The sequence below is a fragment of the Amblyomma mixtum genome, chromosome 10 (genome assembly GCF_055824585.1).
Source record: "Amblyomma mixtum isolate Tamu chromosome 10, ASM5582458v1, whole genome shotgun sequence".
Lineage (NCBI taxonomy): Eukaryota > Metazoa > Arthropoda > Arachnida > Ixodida > Ixodidae > Amblyomma > Amblyomma mixtum.
In genome coordinates, this window is record NC_143021.1 from 30,499,979 (window position 1) to 30,520,704 (window position 20,726).

The 20,726-nt window shown below is 45.2% G+C and overlaps 1 protein-coding gene and 1 non-coding gene across 2 annotated transcripts in view; one reads left to right on the top strand and one right to left on the bottom strand.

Annotated features, from left to right (window-relative positions):
• LOC149325511 (uncharacterized) overlaps positions 1-12,219 on the top strand; it is a 34,485-nt gene extending 22,266 nt beyond the window's left edge. The window contains exons 3-5 of the mRNA XM_089563123.1: positions 3,757-3,824; positions 7,653-7,736; positions 12,043-12,219. Coding sequence (XP_089419249.1) covers positions 3,757-3,824; positions 7,653-7,736; positions 12,043-12,179 — 289 coding nt within the window. The 3' untranslated portion in view covers positions 12,180-12,219. The remainder of the gene's footprint in view (positions 1-3,756; positions 3,825-7,652; positions 7,737-12,042) is intronic.
• A 2,868-nt stretch (positions 12,220-15,087) lies between these two features.
• Positions 15,088-15,159, bottom strand: TRNAT-UGU (transfer RNA threonine (anticodon UGU)). Its single transcript has one exon. It is a non-coding gene; the product is annotated as a tRNA-Thr (tRNA).
• Between the last annotated feature and the right edge of the window lie 5,567 nt (positions 15,160-20,726).

The window sequence follows — 20,726 nt, forward strand, 5'->3', positions numbered from 1 at the left end:
CGACCACTCAATCCTCCTCCTAACGACCACTCGCATCCCCTCCTAACGACCGCTTGCCCCTCGTCGCACGCTGTCGCCGGATGCCCCCCCACGGTGCGCCCCCGCACCCTCCTCCTGTTCTGGGAAGCCACTCCCTCCCGTGGACGCTTCTCCACTCCCTCCTTTCTTCGGGCGGCCAGTTCGGCTCCTGCCTCGGTCGACGCTGGTCGCACCCTCATCGGCTTTAAATAAACGAAGTCTTAAAGTACCGTGTGCGTCTTTCGCTGCATTCAACACAGCGACCGGACACGACACAACATCAAGGGTACAATTTTACTATAGTGCATAGGCGTGGCTCTGCCCGTCAAGATGCTCATTTCCTGTCCCGTCACTCTTGTTCTGTGACATCCTTGACGGAACTGAGGACTGCGAAAACGCAAGATGCCGAAAATCCTGCCATAATTCACTCCCTCAGAACCGCTGCCGGCACACGCCACCGCAAACTGCGCCGGCTCTATGGGGCGAAGAAAGCCTTTTTGTCATGTAAAGGGTCTCCATGGTCCACCTCCCGTGTGGTTGCCAGTGATGCCCGAAACGCTGCGATCGCAGGTCCTGCGCGGCTTCCGCGACGCTCCCACGCGGGTCAGCTTGGCCGTGGCAAGGCTTACACGCGAGTGTCGGAGCTCTTTTGGTGGCTTAACACGTTTAGGGACATCAAGCAGCCCGTGGCATCCTGTCAGACGGGCCAGTACAGGAAGCCGTCTACACAAGTTCCGATGCCCTAGCATCCATGCCCTAGCATCGGAAGATCTGCCCTAGCATCGCCTACGCTGTGTGCACAGCATTTTTCCGGAGCATGTGTCGCACTTAGCAGGCCCCACTCGTCGGTTGCAATGTCGTCGGCAGGGCAGAGCCCACTCCTGGCATATTTCCTTCCTGACAGTGTACCGCCCCATAACGGGGACCGCGTTATGTGCACGCATCGCAGGCCGTTCCGGCACTCATGTCGTTCCTAATGTGCGCCTGCACTCGCACGAGGTACGCTGCACTGGGGGCGGCGGCCAGCAGAATCGAGACGGAGCTAACAGCCACTCCGTGGTACAGCGCCCGGCAAACACCAGCTGCTTGCGGGGCGCACCCCTCACGTGCAACGACATCGCGCCTCTGGAGCACCTGCGCACTTTCCACTGAATAGAAACCTTCCCGTCGCCCTTGGCCAACGCCTTGAAGCGCGCCCACCGGTCCCACTGGATTGAGATCTACCTTCAGTGGGACTGCATCGCTTCGGGAGCTCATTGCCGTCGGACGGCCTCCCTTGTCCTTTCGTGGCTGATTTTCTTCGGGCACATTTGGCGCGTTAGCTGGCCGTCCCCTCTATCCCTCCCCCCACCGGTGGAAATATGTTACGAAAAAATTCAGGGGGCACTTTGGCTCTCTAAAGTGCTGCAAGACGAAAGCGTTTCCTGGCGCACTGTTTGTTTTTATTTACTTTTTTATTTTTCATATTTTTTATTTTTGCTCCTTTTCTTGTTTTTCTTGTTTTTTATTTGTATTTTCACATCCTATTCTATTTTGTTTATATTTTTGCTTATTTTCTTATTTTATTTCCCTTTTCTTGACTTTGTTCCTTTTATTTTATTTATGAAACCTATGCATTCACTAGATGCGCCTTTATTCATGCTGGAACCTTCAGCCTTCGTGGCGGAGTGGTAGCTTCTCCTCTTCAATTGCCAAAGGCCCTGGTTCGATTCCCACCCTCGGCGCAGTTTCTTTCTAAGCAGTGACGCCGAAAGGCGGACAAATCTGCCGACACGTCTGTCGACATTCCTGCCGACGCGTCTGTCGACATTCTTGCCGACGCGTCTATCGACACTCCTGCAGACGCGTCTGCTAACGACAGTATGAGGCATTAAACGCTTTCGCCTTAAAAAGAGAAAGTGGCAGTTCCGCCGCAGTATAGGCACGAGGACAAAGCGCGGGTGCGAGCGCGTGTTCGAGAGAACGAGCGGCAGGAGGATCGTGGTCGGCGATTGGCCGGACAGCCGCGTTTCGCTGTCTTCGTGTGCCGACCCACTCCGCAACAATATTGAGCGCTGTACGTAGGCGGCCGCTTCCACATATTACACGTTCGTATTCTCGCGGTACTGTCTATGCAGGTAGCGAATGCGGGCCTCCCCTTTGGCAGCCTAGAGTTGATGGTGCTACAATAGTAAGAGGGTATAAAAATGCAAATGCGCGCGTATTTTCATAGTTAGGATGCCTCTAAGGGCCAGGATGTGTGTTGCCCGTGGGTCGCCGATCCGGTGCAAATTGCTTCGCCTGCGGCAGTAGTGAGGAGGCGAGTACATAGAGGTAAGAACAGCCTCCTGAATCTGCTCTCAATGGTTGTGGATGCAAAGGGTAAGGAGAAAAGTGTTACAGGTGCAAATTGGGAGGCGGAGGGTAGTCTTTTCGAGGCTGTGCAGGAGAAACGTTCACCTTTTTTAGGTAGGCATTATTAAGGTGGGAGTAGGACAGGCCTTATTAGATGTCATATTGGCTGGCGAGGGCTCCTACTAGACGGAGGGTATCCTTTTCAGTCATACCCTTTCGATGACGAGCAATCTGTCGTATTATGCTGGTGGCGTTGAAGGAAGTGGTTCGAAGGGCAGTAATGGTGTGTGTAGGGCCTCATCTTGTTACAGCCAGGGGGCAGAGACGTGTAGGAGCGGGCCTTCCGAGATGGAGTGGTTGCCGATTTGGTGGCCAATACATTCCTGTTGCGTGTAGGCGCGTCGATGAATACGAATGAGTCCCAATTGTTTGGGGGCATAATAGAAACTATCTTTATGCTTCTTACATATGTTTTCGCTCTCTGAATAAAGTTGACTTCCAAGCGAAAATTGTGCCTGTCTCCCCTTTTACCCGCCGTTGACATTGAGTGCAGCAAGAACTATAAAAACTGTTAGGATTTTAACGTAATTATACCGAGCAGACGTGGGAAAGCACGTGCTTTGCTTTGTTGGCTCAAGGTTTTGATTGCCGCGCCGTAGGAACGTCTGACGACGATATTAGACACAGGTTAAGCTCTGCTCGCGCCGCGGATGGACGTTGATGAAGACGGCGATCGCAGTAGCAGATTGTGCTGCCGTTTACCACGAGGCGTCTTCGGCCGCGGCTATAGCACAGTGCCGTCGTGCAGTGGCCAGTGAAGCTCATCTGGTCGCGCCGCCGCGGGGTTCAATACTTAATCGTGGCAAAGTTTCTTTATTTCTGCACGAGCCAGTACCACTCTAACAGTCAAGTTTCGCACAAACTCAGTGAAGTGGTCAGAGCTTGTGAAATAGTGCTTTCGCACAAAAAATCGAATCAGCGATCAACGGCTACACTGTGAAGCATTGCTCCTCATAACCAATGTCGAGCGATAGTTTCATCCCTACGTCCTTTAAGGGTGCACCGCCTTGGCTGTGGCAATTGCCATAGAAAATATGCTTGGTAATGTCACTGAAGTGGAACTTTTATTGCTTGATTCGATATTGAGATAGAAAAACTAGAACGCTGAGTTGCGGATTTCAGTGTACCTCCTAGCTTGCCGGGTCTCTCTATGCAGCAAAAGAACTGCATACCCAGAATGGATGGTGCTTAAAATGCTAGGGTAAACTTCTAGTGTTTCTGATCACAACCGAATGAAGCAGTAACTTCAACATGTTATAAAACACGGTAATGCAGTTCCTAGACTGTTTTTAGAGTACTCATTATGTATTTTGATTTCAAGATCTGTCTGTTCCACCATTTCAGGAGAAATGTCGCCTTCCATATTACTCCTGGTCCAACTCCTAACAGCTTTAATTACATCCCAAATAACGGTAAGTTATTATGTCATGCCGAAAGTACCGCATTCAGCCGGATATGATCGCCAGGCTCTATACGTTGAATTTCGTGATTGTGTATCTGTATTCTATTTCAGTACATATCAATTACTATCTATTCTTCACGATTGTATGGGAATCTCAACTTGTTTTTTTGTGCGTCGCTTCCGCAAAGCTAATGGTGGCGGCCTGGGTATTTTTCCTGGGGTTTTTTTCCGTGTATCCTCATTTGGTTAGCCATTCTGGTTCTGTACCACCATACTGGAGAGATAAGCCACGCATAAAGTGATTTCCAGGCAGTTTCTTTAGTAGTAGTTTCTTAACTTGTGGATTCTCGTAATATATAGGCCACAGTTTTCTCTGTGGACTTAGAAAGCTGTGCCAAGTAGATAAGACCCCGATCACTATGTCTTTCGTATAGATTTTGTCTTCTCTGACACAGTTTGAAAATTCTCGGCGACAGGTCCTGTCCACCAGAATTACTCATTTGAGTATAATTGCTCTAATTTGAGCGCAAAAAAATCAATTGTAATGCTAAAAGATTCAATTACTACGTGAGTCCCAGTGTAGCTTGCGCCAATACCTATCCAATCGCCTTTTTTTAAATAAAGTAGAATCACAGGTAATGTTGAAAACATTACCTATCTCAATATCTCAATATCAATACCTCAATATCTCGATAAAAATTCTCCTAATCATAAAATACGATAATACATTAAGTATCACCGGGATTTAGGCTTAGTGAAAGCATTCCTTGATTGCAACCTTCATTTTTTATTGATGTAGAAAACTGCCAATTTTAGTGTTCCGAAAACATGGGCACAAGAATGTAAACAGCAGCCCGGTCGCCACAGAGTATTGTTTCGGCACAACGTAGGTCATAATGATCATCAGCTTAACTGCACCCACTGCAAGGCAAAGACCTCTCCCATGTCTCTCCAATTAACCCTGGCTTTTGCCAGCTGCGGCCACCTTATCCCCGCAAACTGCTTAATCTCATCCGCCCATCTGACTTTCTGCTGCGCCCTGCTACGCCTGCCTTTTCTTCGTATCCAGTTCGTTTCTCTGAAACCAGGGGTTATCTTGCCTTCACATTATATGCCCTACCCAATCCAATTTCTTCCCCTTGATTTCGACGAGGATGTCAATAACCCCCGTTTCTTCTCTCAACCACTCCACGCGCTTCCGGTCTCTTAACGTTACACCTACCATTTTTCTTTCCATAGCCGCCTGCGTTGCCTTCAACTTAAGTTGAACCCTTTTCATTGGCCTCCATGTTTCTGTCCCATAGGTGACTATCAGTAAGATACAGCACTTGTATAGTCTTCTCTTGAAGGATATTGGTGAACTACCAATTATTATCTGAGATAACCTCCGATATGCGTTCCACCTCTTCATATCGCCACACTGCTCGCACTCTGCCGGCGCCATCTGGCGGCCGAACTTTGGCTCCCAGCGCGTGGCCGAGTGTCGTCTTTGTCTTGCATGAGCTCGGCGGTTCGGCGAACCTCGTCCTAGAAATCGCTGTGCTTCCCGCTTCCTGCTGCGTTTGTCGATGATTGCCTTTACTACGCACAGGTGAATACCAACCTTTACTTCCCGATTCTTGGCCGATCCCCCAGTGTGGGTATGTGCCATTCTGTCAAAGGCTACAACAACAACAACAACAGAAGAGGTTGGTGGTGCTCCCGGTCCTCGTTGGTGCTTCCTGCTGCTCGCCGCTAGGAACTATTCACCTATAGCTTGTAAACAAATGTAAATTGTATTTCCCCGTAACATCTTGGTGGAGGTGCGACAAGACAGACTTCCCCATCCTTGCATACTCCTGCCTGCTCGTGGTGACCGCTGAATCCGTGGCCACGCTCTAGAAACGCTCCCGCGGGAGTCCCCCCGGGCACAGCTTTGCTGCCCTTATCAAACCTTCACCGCAGCGATCGCCACATCTGCCGAGCGAGCGTTTGGTCATGCGCAGCGCGGGCACCTTGATGACTGGAAGAGAGCGCGTGGAGTTGAAGTGGGTAAAAATTGCCCCAGAGCCAGCCCCACAAAGTGTCCATAGAAAATCTCCTTTCATCTGAGAATGAAGACAGGTTTTGAATGACATTGACTTCTAGGTTATGGGTCAAAAGCATGATTTCTAATGCACCTGCTTTTTTATTTTTATTTCATTTTTTATTTGAACATACGGTTAGTCCCTTCTTGGGACTGTTACAGGAGTGGATTTATAGACAACAAAGATGCAAGTTAGCAACGCAACAATACAAAGGCCAAAAATCAGGTCTAAAAGACAAGAAATCAGCATGCATATGCGGACTGGCATCGAGTGAGAAACAGAAGACGGAAGATAGCCAACTCTGGCCTTCAAACGGCCTTCTTTAACGACGCTTTCAGCCATTTCACTTAAATTAATGAGCTGACAAGAAGCGGAATAGAAGGAAATAAAAACGTTATCTGAAGCCTACGACGAACAACAGGAAAGTCCAATATGTTCATTCTATGTAGCATTCCTGGAGAGTGTGGGGCTATCCATTACCTGCCACTTTATAAATTTTCATGCTTATGTCCGCTGTCCTTTCCTGCTGTAGGTGAATGCCGGGCGACGCCGTTTTGAATAAAGTTTTCTGTGGCTATCAACCAAAGCGCTAAATATTGAAGCCTTTAAATTTCCCTTTGCTGGCAAATACTTCTTTTTCCCTTGAAATATCGGAAGAGCAGCATTACAAGCACTCCTTGGTAATAATTCGGCAAGCTGATAACTGTGGGCTAGTGTAATACCTGACGCCAAGATGTTTCTAGAATATGTCGGCAAAAATATTATCTCTCACTAACTTTCCTCTTTCGTAGTCGCCGTGTGGTTTTATAAAAGAAACGATTAAATTATCTCGGAGGCTTTAATCTCCTCAATCTAAAAATTTCCGGTGCTGCATACGGATCTTCTTGTCGATGAGCACTCATTCCTTTTGAAGCGGAAGGCCACCAAATTTTGGACCTATTCACGAGATTCATACCATTCAACTTCTCTTGAAGCTACAGTTGTGCCCCATTATTACTTAATAGACGCAACAAAGTGTGGACAACACTTCTGAAACAACCTCTGGCAATGAATTATCATCGCGTTAACTTGAAACCCCGCTTTTATGAGAGTTAACAAGGTGGTATTTGTGCTTGGCAAAGAAACCTGTTGGAATCGGGCATCGGCTTCGCCTACCAGATTTTTCACTGTCTGCACTTTGAGCTCTAGACAAAAGCGAACTGCAGTAGGAAAGCTCCAATGCCCTCAAAAGGAATTATAGCCATGTGTCGACCCATGCTGTACGAGCCATAGCGGTCGGTAGAAAAGAATTCCCTTCCGCCAGATTCCATGAATGGCTGTAAGTAAAGCTCACTCGGGGAGCTTCTGCTACGTTGAATGCTGGAGTGGGCAGCTGACTGTCCACTGCTCACAGAAATGGGCATATAAAGGACGCGTGGCATCTGACACGTGCTCGTCAGAACCCTCACTGTGAAGACGCCTTGAAGACAAGGCGACCGCACCTAGGCAAGCGGTGGAATCAGAGCGGTTTCTGTTTATGCGTTCATGTCCCGCTCCGAGGAATTTTTTTTTATTTATACTTTGTTTAAACGTCCCTGAACGATCATTGGTACTCGCGAATGCAATCCAGACCAACCACTGAACAGGGATTGGCCCCCTTAGAGCGAGAAAATCCGTTCTGGATTGACTAGTTGAATTTGGCATTTATTTATAGAGGAGTAAGGAAATATGCACGTATGTTATCCTGCCCGCTTTGAATTTAGCGTTCCTCGGTTTTTATATTCTGCTTGCAGATCCGAGCTACACCCAAGTTATAGCGTTTCCTTACACCAACCAGAAGAACTGTGTCATCGCTCAAGGCGTTTACTACCAAGATGGTAAGCAGCGCATTTTTGTTTTGCAGGTCGCTTCAGATATTCCGTGGGACCCATCTTTTACGTCAAGAATATTACGAGGGGATTAACGCTTCTCTAAAATGCACTTGAAATGCTAAAAACTTCACTTCTGCCAGTGATATAGCAAACACTGAGCCATGAAGAGCGGAAGAGCTAATGCTTACAGCCGCAGATTACTTTATAAATGACTCTTATCGTGTGTCTCCATAACAGCCACGGCTTCTTTGCTGTGGATACCTGTTCCAGGTTTGTCTGCTCTCTTCTAAGCTTATAAGGTTAGTAGATATGCTTGCGCATGCACAGGTCATCCTTCAGTTTTTTTCAAAAAGAATCAAGCTAACTCATCACCGCTCATAAGTCGTAAAAAGAATGCGTAAATCGTAACAACTTTTCTCAACTATATCTCGAAAACAACATAGGTGTACAAAAAAAGCATCGTCAACCACGCAACACATATTTCAATTTTTGAACAATGCCTATGCAGTAGCATCATTATAAATATCTATTCGAGGTATTCGGCTGTATTAAGGCCACACATTAGGGACGTAAATTAGCTCTGGAGAAAAAGCCTAAAAAAACGTGCAGCGATGACTTAAGCTCAGCATTAGAGGAAGGAAGCTATACCTTTAAATTTATGGGTAATGCACGCTTATGAGGAATTGTTCATTCTGAATTTACGTTCATAAAAAAATTCTGAAAGACTGATCGCAACAAATCATTTAATTTCAACCCACGTTTCAAGAACAACTTGGTTCCTTCTTGAAGGGGGGACTGATTGGCAAGCCAGCAGCAGCAGGGAGCGGCATTCGCTTTCCCTTTGTTAACTCGTGGCGAAGTCCAATAACGTATGCAGATGAGCAGTGTCTCCGGAGTACTGTTCACCTTCGCCTCTCAGAGCCATATGTGCTATAACTCGACGTGAAGCCTCTTGAACGGATTGCGCTCCACGGCCAACACGCTCCTTCTCCGAAGCCAATTCCGTGTTCGGTTCGTTCGCAGTTCTCGGCATTGACCGGACGCCATTCTTGTTTTGTCTGATTCTCTGGTCGAGATTGCTGAGAGCGAAAGTTTTTGCTACTTAAACTTGTCAGAGACGCGTCTCTATACACTTTACGTCCAATTAACCAAAACAGCGACCACGTGACCACACTCTGTCTCATAGCAAGAGTGAGCGGGACAGTATAGCAGCTATCGAAGTGGGACCCTCCAGGGAGCATCATTTGCAAGAACTTTGGGGGCCACACGCTTGACCGAGAATGTTTCAAGTACTGTCAAATGACTTGGCAGGTTCTTGTGGATAAACTTACTAAATTAGGGCAAGCGCAAAATATGTGTGGGATTCGCACCGACGACATTTGCGCCCCAAGGCTGTGCATTCCGAAGACCCTCAAACGGCCATTACAGCCAAAGAGTTAGTCGCACCAGACGGTGTCCACAAGACATCGACTGCTGTAAGACGTCATACGCTAAAACTGCAAAGTGAACCATGTTTTTAACCCCGATTAGCATCCTGCCAATCTGCACTGCCATTGCGCGCTCCTCCTCTCTTCCCCTACCCTGAACTTTTTACCTAAACCTACTTCGGCTTCTTCCGTGGTAACCACACTGCGGGTGTTTAACGTGGCGACCCCCATCCGGCTGTGCATACCCGTACTCTCATCGCACTCTCCTCCTATTTCTTTCTCGTGCTTGCCACCCTGGCGCTACGCCGGCTACTACTGCTACTACGAGAACGCTATCCCAGCGAACAGGCCTTTAACAGTCCTTCCTGTAGAGAATAGCCATATACAAGGTCAGGCCGACTCAATCTGTATCAATTGCAGCGAGCTAATGAGAGGCTTACTATGACGCCATGTGCGTAAACAAATTGTTCATTCCGGATTCTCTTTTACGCACGTATACTGGTTTCTGAGTGAACTGTATTGGTATCTAACGCGTTACCGTTTAGGCTTCCCTTCAGCATAGGAGTGGACAGCGTCATGCGGGAAAATGCAGGTTGGTTGAAAATGCGAGGATGTAACATGTGCAGTGGCTGATTTGAAAATCGAATAAAACATCACATATATTGTTAATGTACGATCGCAAAATGGCTAAGCTGTCACTATGACGCGTAAGAACAACACACGAAATTAATGCATTGAAAACAAGATTAAGTTAATGTACAATTCGAACGCGCAGCCCACGGATCCCGAGTCAGACACGTTACACCTCCGCCGCTGAGGCAAATTCGTTCGACGCGGTTAAGGGTAAGCTTTTTGTGCCTTGTCCGACGGTGTCCATGTCACCGAACTGGTGCGCAAAGAGGACCCCGGGACGCTGAAGCGAACCGTTAACGCTGTTCCATCATGCCTTTAAGGCAAAGTCTAGGTGTCCCCCACCCCCTATTTTTTTTCGCTAGAAGTAAACGTGTACGAAGGAATAGATGATCTAAGACGTCCAAGGAACTGAAAACCAAACACAAACGCTGCAGAGAGAAAATATCTAAAGCCGAGACTTTGACACTGTTACGCGGTCTTTCGGTGCCTGCATCTGATCCTGTACATATGTCATCTAATCACAATACTTGTATATAGTACCTCTGTCAACCCTATTCTTACTGGACGCCCCTCACCTCTTTCATTTCTTTAGTCTGCCTACTATCCCTCTATTTCCGCTGTCCCAGGTCAGGTGCTTCCCCTAGTGAAGGCACATCCCAGGTCTAACAAAAATCTCTCCCTTCTTTTTTTATTATTATTCTTGAATAAACAACTCCTACTACCACTATGGAACTACTACTCCCCAGCACCAAAATCTACTAGCAGCTGATTGTCCACTTTTCCTGTGACCACTTTGAGACTTTTCACGTTGACAGACCTTAGAGTTCGAGCCATTCGCTAACAGATTTTTAATATTTTCGGAGGCAAAGGGAGAGAAGGAGGGCCGTGTCGGGGCATCTCTTTGTCTGCATGTTCTTTTTTGCGTGCGTTTTATGAACGCAGATACACAAGCCAAGTGAGATAGGGATCAGTAAGGGGTGCGTTTAAGCTTGTTGATAATCCATTCTTGACAAAAATCATCCAGAAAACGACTAGGACGAAGGCGAGAAACAATACAATGCTTGCATGTGTCTTCCCATGTCTTCGCCAAGCTCGTTTTTTGCGCGCTTTGCGCCAAGACAGGTGTCTGCAAAACGTTCGGATATTCTGGTTTGGTTCCCTGAGGATGAGGACTCATATATTACCGACACTCTCAAAACCAACGCTTAAGAAAGCAGCGGATGGTTTATGAAAGGAGAGGACTTTCGGATGGGCCACAGAGATTAGTACAGGAAGTACGCAAACGAAGATATTTCTTTCGAGCTGCAACCTCTGCATATCCTCCTCATGGAGAATGCTCGTGCAACATGGAAAGTGTAACATTTGCTGGAATAATTTATTATTGTCATGAATAGGAAAGGAAATAACAGGACTAACTTGCTTAGGGACTTCTGTTGATGCTGCGATGAAGGGAGGCCCACAGTAAAAATCTAGCCCTGGTTGCAAGAAATCAATAATAGGCGCCCGAACTATTTAGTTCTACGCGTATGTGCCTCTCACTAGCGTTTTTTCTGGGGTATATTGGAAAATATTCAAGGCAGAAGTTTGTGCTCACCTTCTTCATTTTTCTTGGAGGGCATGCAGGTCGCCTAAAACATGATATTGACAACAAAACTGGACCAACTACTTTGCGACATAGTACATTTAAGTGTCAAGCGTATTCAGTAAATGTCAGTTACTACAAAAATACATCTTTACATTTCCATTCTCATTTTACATACATAAAAATATATGGCTAAATATCCAGATTTCGCTGTATTAGCCTATATCTCTTTTAAATTTTTCTCTAGTTTTCTTGACATAGATGTGGCTCATTTAAAAAAAAAACTTATGCCGACAACCTGTCCTCATCCTTTCCTTAGTTGTAGAAACTAAAACGAAACTGTTGTTAGAGTGATTGTGTATCTTTATTGACCACATAACTCTCCACATATTTTACCCGGTTTTAGGCTTATTATTGCATGCATCCTCTTTAGTGCTAAGGTCTTTTTATCGAACATTTTTAATTGAGCTGATTCATGAACCGTCTGTAGGGTGCATTGAAGGCACTAGGAGCGCCTTTTATTCCATGTGAACGCTGAGTTAGTGTCTCGGAAAATAAACTCAATTACCCTTCACCGATCCTTCGCAACTGTTCGTAGCAACAGACGATTAGAGCCTGCGCCAGATCTGCGTAACCATGGTCGACCTTTTCCTGACGTTTTCATTTTCAGAATGTGTGCTGTTTGTATCAAAACAAGCTGTGGACGACGTGCCGAAGGAATGCATCGATCATTTCGCATCAGTATGCGGCGTCGCGGTACCAATGTACGGCGAGGACATCTGCGACATGGATGAGATTCGTGAATAAAACATTAGTCCTGGAAATGGTAAAGAAGCATGAAGGGAGATATATCTTACGTGCATATCAATGTTTCATTTGTCCTCCCAGGTGTGCTGTGCGTTCTAAATCTGAGTCAATTGTGAAAAAAATTGTTTGTATGTGTGTGGGTGTGAGGGGGGGGGGGTAGTTTTTGATTGTCGAAAAGGCTGGTGTTGGTCCACAATTAAAATATACAAGTGCTGATGCTGGTGTTGCATTTTTGTTACAGTTAGAAAGCATTGCATTTTTTTGCAATGTGACCAATGGTTGTTTGCACTTTGTGGCTGACTCCACATGAAATACCGAAAGAATAAAATCTATACATTCTGTGACTTCATGAGTTCACTCAGGAAAAAATTGTTGACAATAAAAGTCCCCCCCCCCCCTTATGACCAAGCAGCCTCCTTGAGACATACACAAAGAGTTGCGTGCCCAATTACAGAAAACCTGGGTGAGTTATTCTGAACTAAACATCCGGTATATCCAGTATACCAACAGCTTTCGAAAAGTGTTGAGTAAAGGGATCTCTTTAGGTCAAAGATGTTGCAATCGGTCTTCTTACTGCAAAATAAATTGACGAAGGTAAATTAAAAAAAATACATCTTCTACATGACACGGTAACAAGGTTGCAAGATAATGCGAGAACATTCTTCAGCTGGCTCATCCAGATTTTTCCACGTGTATATACATCCTGACATCAACGGCGCGGCGGTTCTCGCTCGCCGAGTGGCAGGTCAGCCGGTGCGCCGCCGCGCCCTCGCCGGCCACATGCGCACCGCGAAGCCCAACTCAGTGCGCACGTGCGCATCTGGCGGGTCGGTTCTCTGTCGCGCCGTCGTCAACCGATCGGTCCGCTGGTATTTTTGATGCCGTGTTGATCTTGGGGTACTCACCGTGTCAAATGAGATGAGTCATCGCAAGCGGCCACCAGCCATAAAGAGGAGGTCATTGAAAAAAAAAAGGTCAATACCATTGTGGAAAATGCAGTATATTGTATTTCTTGCCTGACTAAGTCAGGGCGCATGCCACAGCATATGTGCAGAATCTAAACATTATGAATAATAGAAGAATCTGAAGAGATCAGAAGGATGGTGATGATGCATGACTTGTCGGGCAGTAGAGTACGTGCAAGAGCTGTACACTGAGCTTTTCAAGCGTGAAGTTCCTTAGCAGAAGCATATTTGAAACTACACGTGAAACTTGCGTATCATGTGAAAAAAGCTGGTTCACAATGCTTTAGCGTCACTTCAGTTCTACTGTATTAGGCAGGAAAGACGTTTCTTCTACGGTTTTTATGATAAATGTGTGATGCATTTCTTTTTTCCTTGCACTGTGGGCACCTGCGCTGGTTTGAGGGTTTCTATGCTGTGTGTGCGTCGCTAAATAAACAGTTGTCATTCAGCGCTGTGTTCGTCCTTCTTCTCGTCTTTCTTTTTCCCTTATTTGGGCCGTCTGCCACTGCGCTGGAAAACTATGAACTTACATTACATACATACACATATTCTTTTTCTCTAAAAGAGAAAAAGGCCCCTGGGCAAAAAGCTACTTCAGAGTATCTTGACTAGGCCCGGGGCCCATTACAAGGCAGCAGGGAGCATACAGAAATTCATACATAATAAAGTACAGGGTCACATTCGATAAGCACTTAAATTTCGAACGCAAAAGAGACGAAACATGTAAGTGTTTTTCTTTACCAATTAAATCTAATTGAACATGACACAATATGACAGGCAGGAAGAAGAATAAATGGAATCATAATCAGACATGTAGAACACAACGCTACGAAATAGTTCTAAGCGACAGACTTCAGTACAACATAAGATGTTCACTATGAGATAATGAAATAGGGAAGAGAAATTTTCTGTTTGTAAGAAGACACAGTGAGGATGTACATGCATATACACAACTAATAGTTAAGAGAAAAAACTGTCCTCCTCCATACGACTAAGAAAATTGCTCATAAAAACATTTCTTTTAGAGCCGGCATTCCCACACCACCATTCATTTGAATTAAGTGTGTTAGGAACTAGGAATTGCATCATTTGCCTCCCATAGTTTGTGCGAGTCTGAGGTACCGACCATTTTATTCTTTGACGTGTATATCTAGATGGGTCTATTTTTTGTAATCAAGCAAATTTTAGGAGGAATTTGCTCCATTGGGAGGTCGTGGATTTCATAAGAAGCAGGACGTTGTACTCTAACATTTTGCTTGCTGGTAAAATATTGTGTAGGATAAATAACGGTGGTGTATGTGTCACGTAATTGGCGGAGGAAATAATACGGATGGCCTTTTTCTGCACGATGAGGATATGGTTAATATATGTACAGGCTGCGGTCCCCCAGACTAAGTGGCAGTAGTTAATTTGAGAGTGAAATAATGCATGGTATATCAGTTTCTTAATTACTACAGGTAGTATATCGCGACATCGACAGATGACACATACAGTTTTTGATAAGTTACTTGTAAGATATTGAATATGGTCAGACCATTTAAGATGTTCGTCAAAGATGACTCCTAGATTTTTGCGTTTGGTGACGACTTCAATGCTATTGGTGCACAGAGTAAGTGACGTAAGTGCAGATACTGTGCGGTTTACTGGACGGAAGGTTATTGCGTTATATTTTGTGTTGTTCATTTTTAAGGAGTTCGTATTGGACCAATGCAGTACTTTTTCTAGAACAGAATTTCCTTTCACAAGTAATTAAGCAAACAAGGGAAGGGGCATGAGGGGCTCGTTATAAATTTGAGAGAAGCCAACAGCCACAGAAACCAAGAGGCACAGGGGATTTTTTAATTAATTTATTTATTTTGTGCTATTGTTCGATTTAGAATATTACTGAAAATGTTATTGTTTAAAGCTAATTGATTAGATAAGCAGAAGAAAAAACAACCACGTGCCGCCGGTGGGATCCGAACCCACGACCTCCGAATTACACGTCCGGTGCTCTACCGCTGAGCTACGGCGACGGCTGTCAAATCTTCTGCTTTCGGGGGTATTTATGTTTACAAATAACCTAACCTTGAGAGTGTTCATCAGCGCCACGTACGTTCTTAAGCGGCGGGCGTAGCACGTCCTGAGTTACCGCTGATGTGGCGTAGAACGTCATCGAACGGCGAGGGTGGAAGCCGTCTGAGAACCCTCTTATGCTTCCTACGGCGTCAAGGCAGCCAGAACCGAGGCCCTCGCTAAGCAATTAAGCAAACAAGGCAAGGGGAATGAGGAGCTCGTTATATATATGAAAGAAGCCAACAGCCACAGAAACCAAGGGGAACAGGGGATTTTTAATTTTTTTATTTATTTTGTGCTGTTGTTCGATTTAGAATATTACTGAAAATGTTATCGTTTAAAGCTAATTGATTAGAAAAGCAGAAGAAAAACAACCACATGCCGCCGGTGGGATCCGAACCCACGACCTCCGAATTACGCGCCCGGTGCTCTACCGCTGAGCTACGGCGACGGCTGTCAAATCTTCTGCTTTCGGAGGTGTTTATTTTTACAAATAACCTAACCTTGACAGTGTTCATCAGCGCCACCTACGTTCTTAAGCGGCGGGCGTAGCACGTTCTGAGTTACCGCTGATGTGACGCAGAACGTCATCGAATGGCGAGGGTGGAAGCTGTCTGAGAACCCTCTTATGCTTCCTATAGCGTCAAGGCTGCGAGAACCGAGGCCCTCGCTAAGCAATTAAGCAAACAAGGGCAGAGGAATTAGGGGCTCGTTATAAATATGAAAGAAGCCAACAGCCACAGAAACCAAGGGGCACAGGGGATTTTTTAGTTTTTTATTTATTTTGTGCTGTTGTTCGATTTAGAATAGTACTGAAAATGTTATCGTTTAAAGCTAATTGATTAGAAAAGCAGAAGAAAAAACAACCACATGCCGCCGGTGGGATCCGAACCCACGACCTCCGAATTACGCGCCCGGTGCTCTACCGCTGAGCTACGGCGACGGCTGTCAAATCTTCTGCTTTCGGGGGTGTTTATTTTTACAAATAACCTAACCTTGACAGTGTTCATCAGCGCCACCTACGTTCTTAAGCGGCGGGCGTAGCACGTTCTGAGTTACCGCTGATGTGACGCAGAACGTCATCGAATGGCGAGGGTGGAAGCTGTCTGAGAACCCTCTTATGCTTCCTATAGCGTCAAGGCTGCAAGAACCGAAGCCCTCGCTAAGCAATTAAGCAAACAAGGGCAGGGGAATGAGGGGCTCGTTATAAATATGACAGAAGCCAACAACCACAGAAACGAAGGGGTACAGGGGATTTTTTAATTTATTTATTTATTTTGTGCTGTTGTTCGATTTAGAATATTACTGAAAATGTTATCGTTTAAAGCTAATTGATTAGAAAAGCAGAAGAAAAAACAACCACATGCCGCCGGTGGGATCCGAACCCACGACCTCCGAATTACGCGCCCGGTGCTCTACCGCTGAGCTACGGCGACGGCTGTCAAATCTTCTGCTTTCGGGGGTGTTTATTTTTACAAATAACCTAACCTTGACAGTGTTCATCAGCGCCACCTACGTTCTTAAGCGGCGGGCGTAGCACGTTCTGAGTTACCGCTGATGTGACGCAGAACGTCATCGAATGGCGAGGGTGGAAGCTGTCTGAGAACCCTCTTATGCTTCCTATAGCGTCAAGGCTGCAAGAACCGAAGCCCTCGCTAAGCAATTAAGCAAACAAGGGCAGGGGAATGAGGGGCTCGTTATAAATATGACAGAAGCCAACAACCACAGAAACGAAGGGGTACAGGGGATTTTTTAATTTATTTATTTATTTTGTGCTGTTGTTCGATTTAGAATATTACTGAAAATGTTATCGTTTAAAGCTAATTGATTAGAAAAGCAGAAGAAAAAACAACCACATGCCGCCGGTGGGATCCGAACCCTCGACCTCCGAATTACGCGCCCGGTGCTCTACCGCTGAGCTACGGCGACGGCTGTCAAATCTTCTGCTTTCGGGGGTGTTTATTTTTACAAATAACCTAACCTTGACAGTGTTCATCAGCGCCACCTACGTTCTTAAGCGGCGGGCGTAGCACGTTCTGAGTTACCGCTGATGTGACGCAGAACGTCATCGAATGGCGAGGGTGGAAGCTGTCTGAGAACCCTCTTATGCTTCCTATAGCGTCAAGGCTGCAAGAACCGAGGCCCTCGCTAAGCAATTAAGCAAACAAGGGCAGGGGAATGAGGGGCTCGTTATAAATATGACAGAAGCCAACAACCACAGAAACGAAGGGGTACAGGGGATTTTTTAATTTATTTATTTATTTTGTGCTGTTGTTCGACTTAGAATATTACTGAAAATGTTATCGTTTAAAGCTAATTGATTAGAAAGCAGAAGAAAAAACAACCACAGCACGTGCTACGCCCGCCGCTTAAGAACATAGGTGGCGCTGATGAACACTCTCAAGGTTAGGTTATTTGTAAACATAAATACCCCCGAAAGCAGAAGAATTGACAGCCGTCGCCGTAGCTCAGCGGTAGAGCACCGGACGTGTAATTCGGAGGTTGTTGGTTCGGATCCCACCGGCGGCATGTGGTTGTTTTTTCTTCTGCTTTTCTAATCAATTAGCTTTAAACGATAACATTTTCAGTAACATTCTAAATCGAACAACAGCACAAAATAAATAAATTAATTAAAAACTCCCCTGTGCCCCTTGGTTTCTGTGGCTGTTGGCTTCTCTCACTTTAGCAATTCACTTGCCGATAATGGCGAAAGAAACAGACTAGTATCGTCGGCATAAATTACAAATTTTGACATATCTGTAATCTGTGCCAGGTCATTAATATATAAAAAGAAGAAAAACGGACCCAATATACTTCCCTGAGGTACACCACAGTTAATATATTCAAAGGAGGAACACAAGCCGTTAATGGTAACACACTGCTGGCGTTTATCAAGATATGATGCCATCAGCTTCAAACCATTTCCCCTTACTCTATACTTTTGCAATTTGTCTTTTAGGATATGATGACTAATGCAGTCAAAGGCTTTGCTGAAGTCCATAAATATGCCTAAAGTTAATAGTTTTTCTTCTATATTTTGTAAAATGAGTTCTTTTTGTGTCAGCAGAGCAGATTCAGTTGATAGGCGTGGTCGGAAACCAAACTGGGAATCATCTATGAGGGAATGTTGATTAGAGAAACGTCCTAAACGCCTCAGTAAAATCTTTTCCAGTGGCTTCGAAACTATAGGTAGAATCGACACGAAATCACCTAAAAACATCTGAGCGACTCGGCCTGTGTCTTCCTCTCGGACACTATAGAAGCATTCTATCAGAAATGCCACACTGTTCACCGCTCTACAACGGCCTACTACCTTAAGAAAATATGATTGAGCATTTCGACCGCGAGTTTAGTGATTTACAGGTCGTGTAATCGAATCTGAAAGCTCAAACTGTGACGCATGCTCCGTTTTGTAACATACGTCTATGTCATAACCACACAGAGCACGACTGGCTTCTCCGCATAGAAGCTTGCTTAGAGTGGACAGTGCACCTACATCATTCGTACCGTGCTCCCCCGTTGCCCTGGTGCACCCTAGTGCGCAACCCTTTCTGATGCCTTCAGCAGGATGAAAAATCACACCAGATTGCCAGATCTTTCGTGACGCAGAGCCAGAAATATCCTGAGAACTTCATTATTGGACGCTTGCGTCGCCCAGGTTATGCGTCGTCACGCGCTTGAAACACAGCCCGTCGACCCTGTCAAGACGTGCTACGATCCACCTTTTGTGCCTACTTCATAAGGCGGTCGGATACGTGCTTTTCTGCCTAGAGGTGACTATACTCTATCATTCACAGTAGCAAAGATTTGAGGGAGATGACGATCCCTAAGCACAACTCCCGCTTCCAGGCTGAGCGCTTGGCCTGGGACGTTTTGGGCGTCGCAAATTACTCCGTTACAACTGACGCAAAGTCCACCAACAAAGGCAGTATTTTCGTTAGGCAACAGTCAGTTAACCATTGACCTAGATAAGCGACATTAAAATCAAAATCCTGCTCCTGGGCTATGTAACAGGCAAATAACGTAGGAAATTGCAGCAATCATTTGATTGTATTCTGGCACATATTGAGGGAGGGGGTGTTGGAGGAATAAGTCGCTTTGGAGATTCTGTCTTTGAAATGTGCGGTTCCTTCGGTGAGGATGATGCCGAGATATTATTCGCACGTCTTTTTTTAGGCGTTGAAAAAAACAGGTTTCATTACTGCTTTTTGGCGGCACATTCGGAAAAAGTGCCTAAAAAGCCGCGAATAATACGATAAAAAGCCGCGAATAATTCAGTACGATATTCAAGGCTACATACAATCTAGTTAATGTTTCTTGTTTCAAATATCTTGGTGTTTCTATTTCGCATGATTTAAAATGGCACAATCAAGTAGAAAGAGTGTGCTCTGCGGCACAGAAGAAATTGGGTTTTTTAAGAGCAAAACTGGGGTGGGCAACAAAAGATGTTAAACTGCTGGCTTACAGATCTCTTATTCGACCATCCCTAGAATATGCGTTAGTAGCATGGGCGCCCCCTCAAAAGGTAATGTGGGCCAAAATAGAGAAGGTGCAACGCCGGGCGGCGCGCTTTATTTGTTCGAAATATAGAAGGACAGACTCAGTTTCGGTGATGTTAGTCTTGCGGTCTTGAATTATTGGAAGATTGGTGCAAGAAGCAGAGAGTAAAAACGTTATTTCAAATAATTCACGGCGAACTAAAAATTAATAAAGATTTGTATTTAAAACCTCCAGGCAGACTGAGCTCCCGCTTAAATCATAGTGAAGCTATTCAACCGTACTTTTCCCGAACCAATGCCTTCGTTGTTCGTTCTTCCCAGAGTCAATAGAGCTGTGGAATAAGCTGCCTGCAGAAATTGTTCTCAGTTCTGATACTGCATTATTTACAAATGCAATCAAGGTTCTTTACTAAAACTGTGCCATGTGGATATTGTAAAGTGTTTTTCTTTTCTCTTTTTTCTCCTTTTCCTTTTTTTCTGTTTGTGTGCGTGCGGCAGCTGGTTGAACATTTGAATACATGTCTTACAGTCTGTATATTGTATCCTGTGTTGTATCCGTAAGACACTGTAGTGCATCTGCATATTTCTTTTTGTATCTGACTGTATCTTGTATGAACGTATATGTAACATCCCTCCCTGTTATGACCCTCAACTGAGGGTTGACAGTATTTCTAAATGAAATAAATAAATAAAACGTATTACATTGAAATATTCATGATATCAACGTTAGATCACAATATTTGTGTAGCCTTATCTGAAGGGCTCTGAGAAATACTATCGACAAGAAAAGGATGCCGCCATGCCGATATGCCACATGCAAACGGAATAGATTGCATCGATAAGCAGCTATTGTTAGTCTCTGCATCGTCTCATTGAAGCGTAGTTAATGCTTGTATATAAGCATTTATGTCTAGGCAAGAGGACGACCAAAACTTCCAGGCCGGTTGTCCTTACTGACGGACACTCTGTCGCAAAGAGCCAGTCTAGGTTTTTACTGACTGAACTCCAAACAAAAGAAAACAACCTCT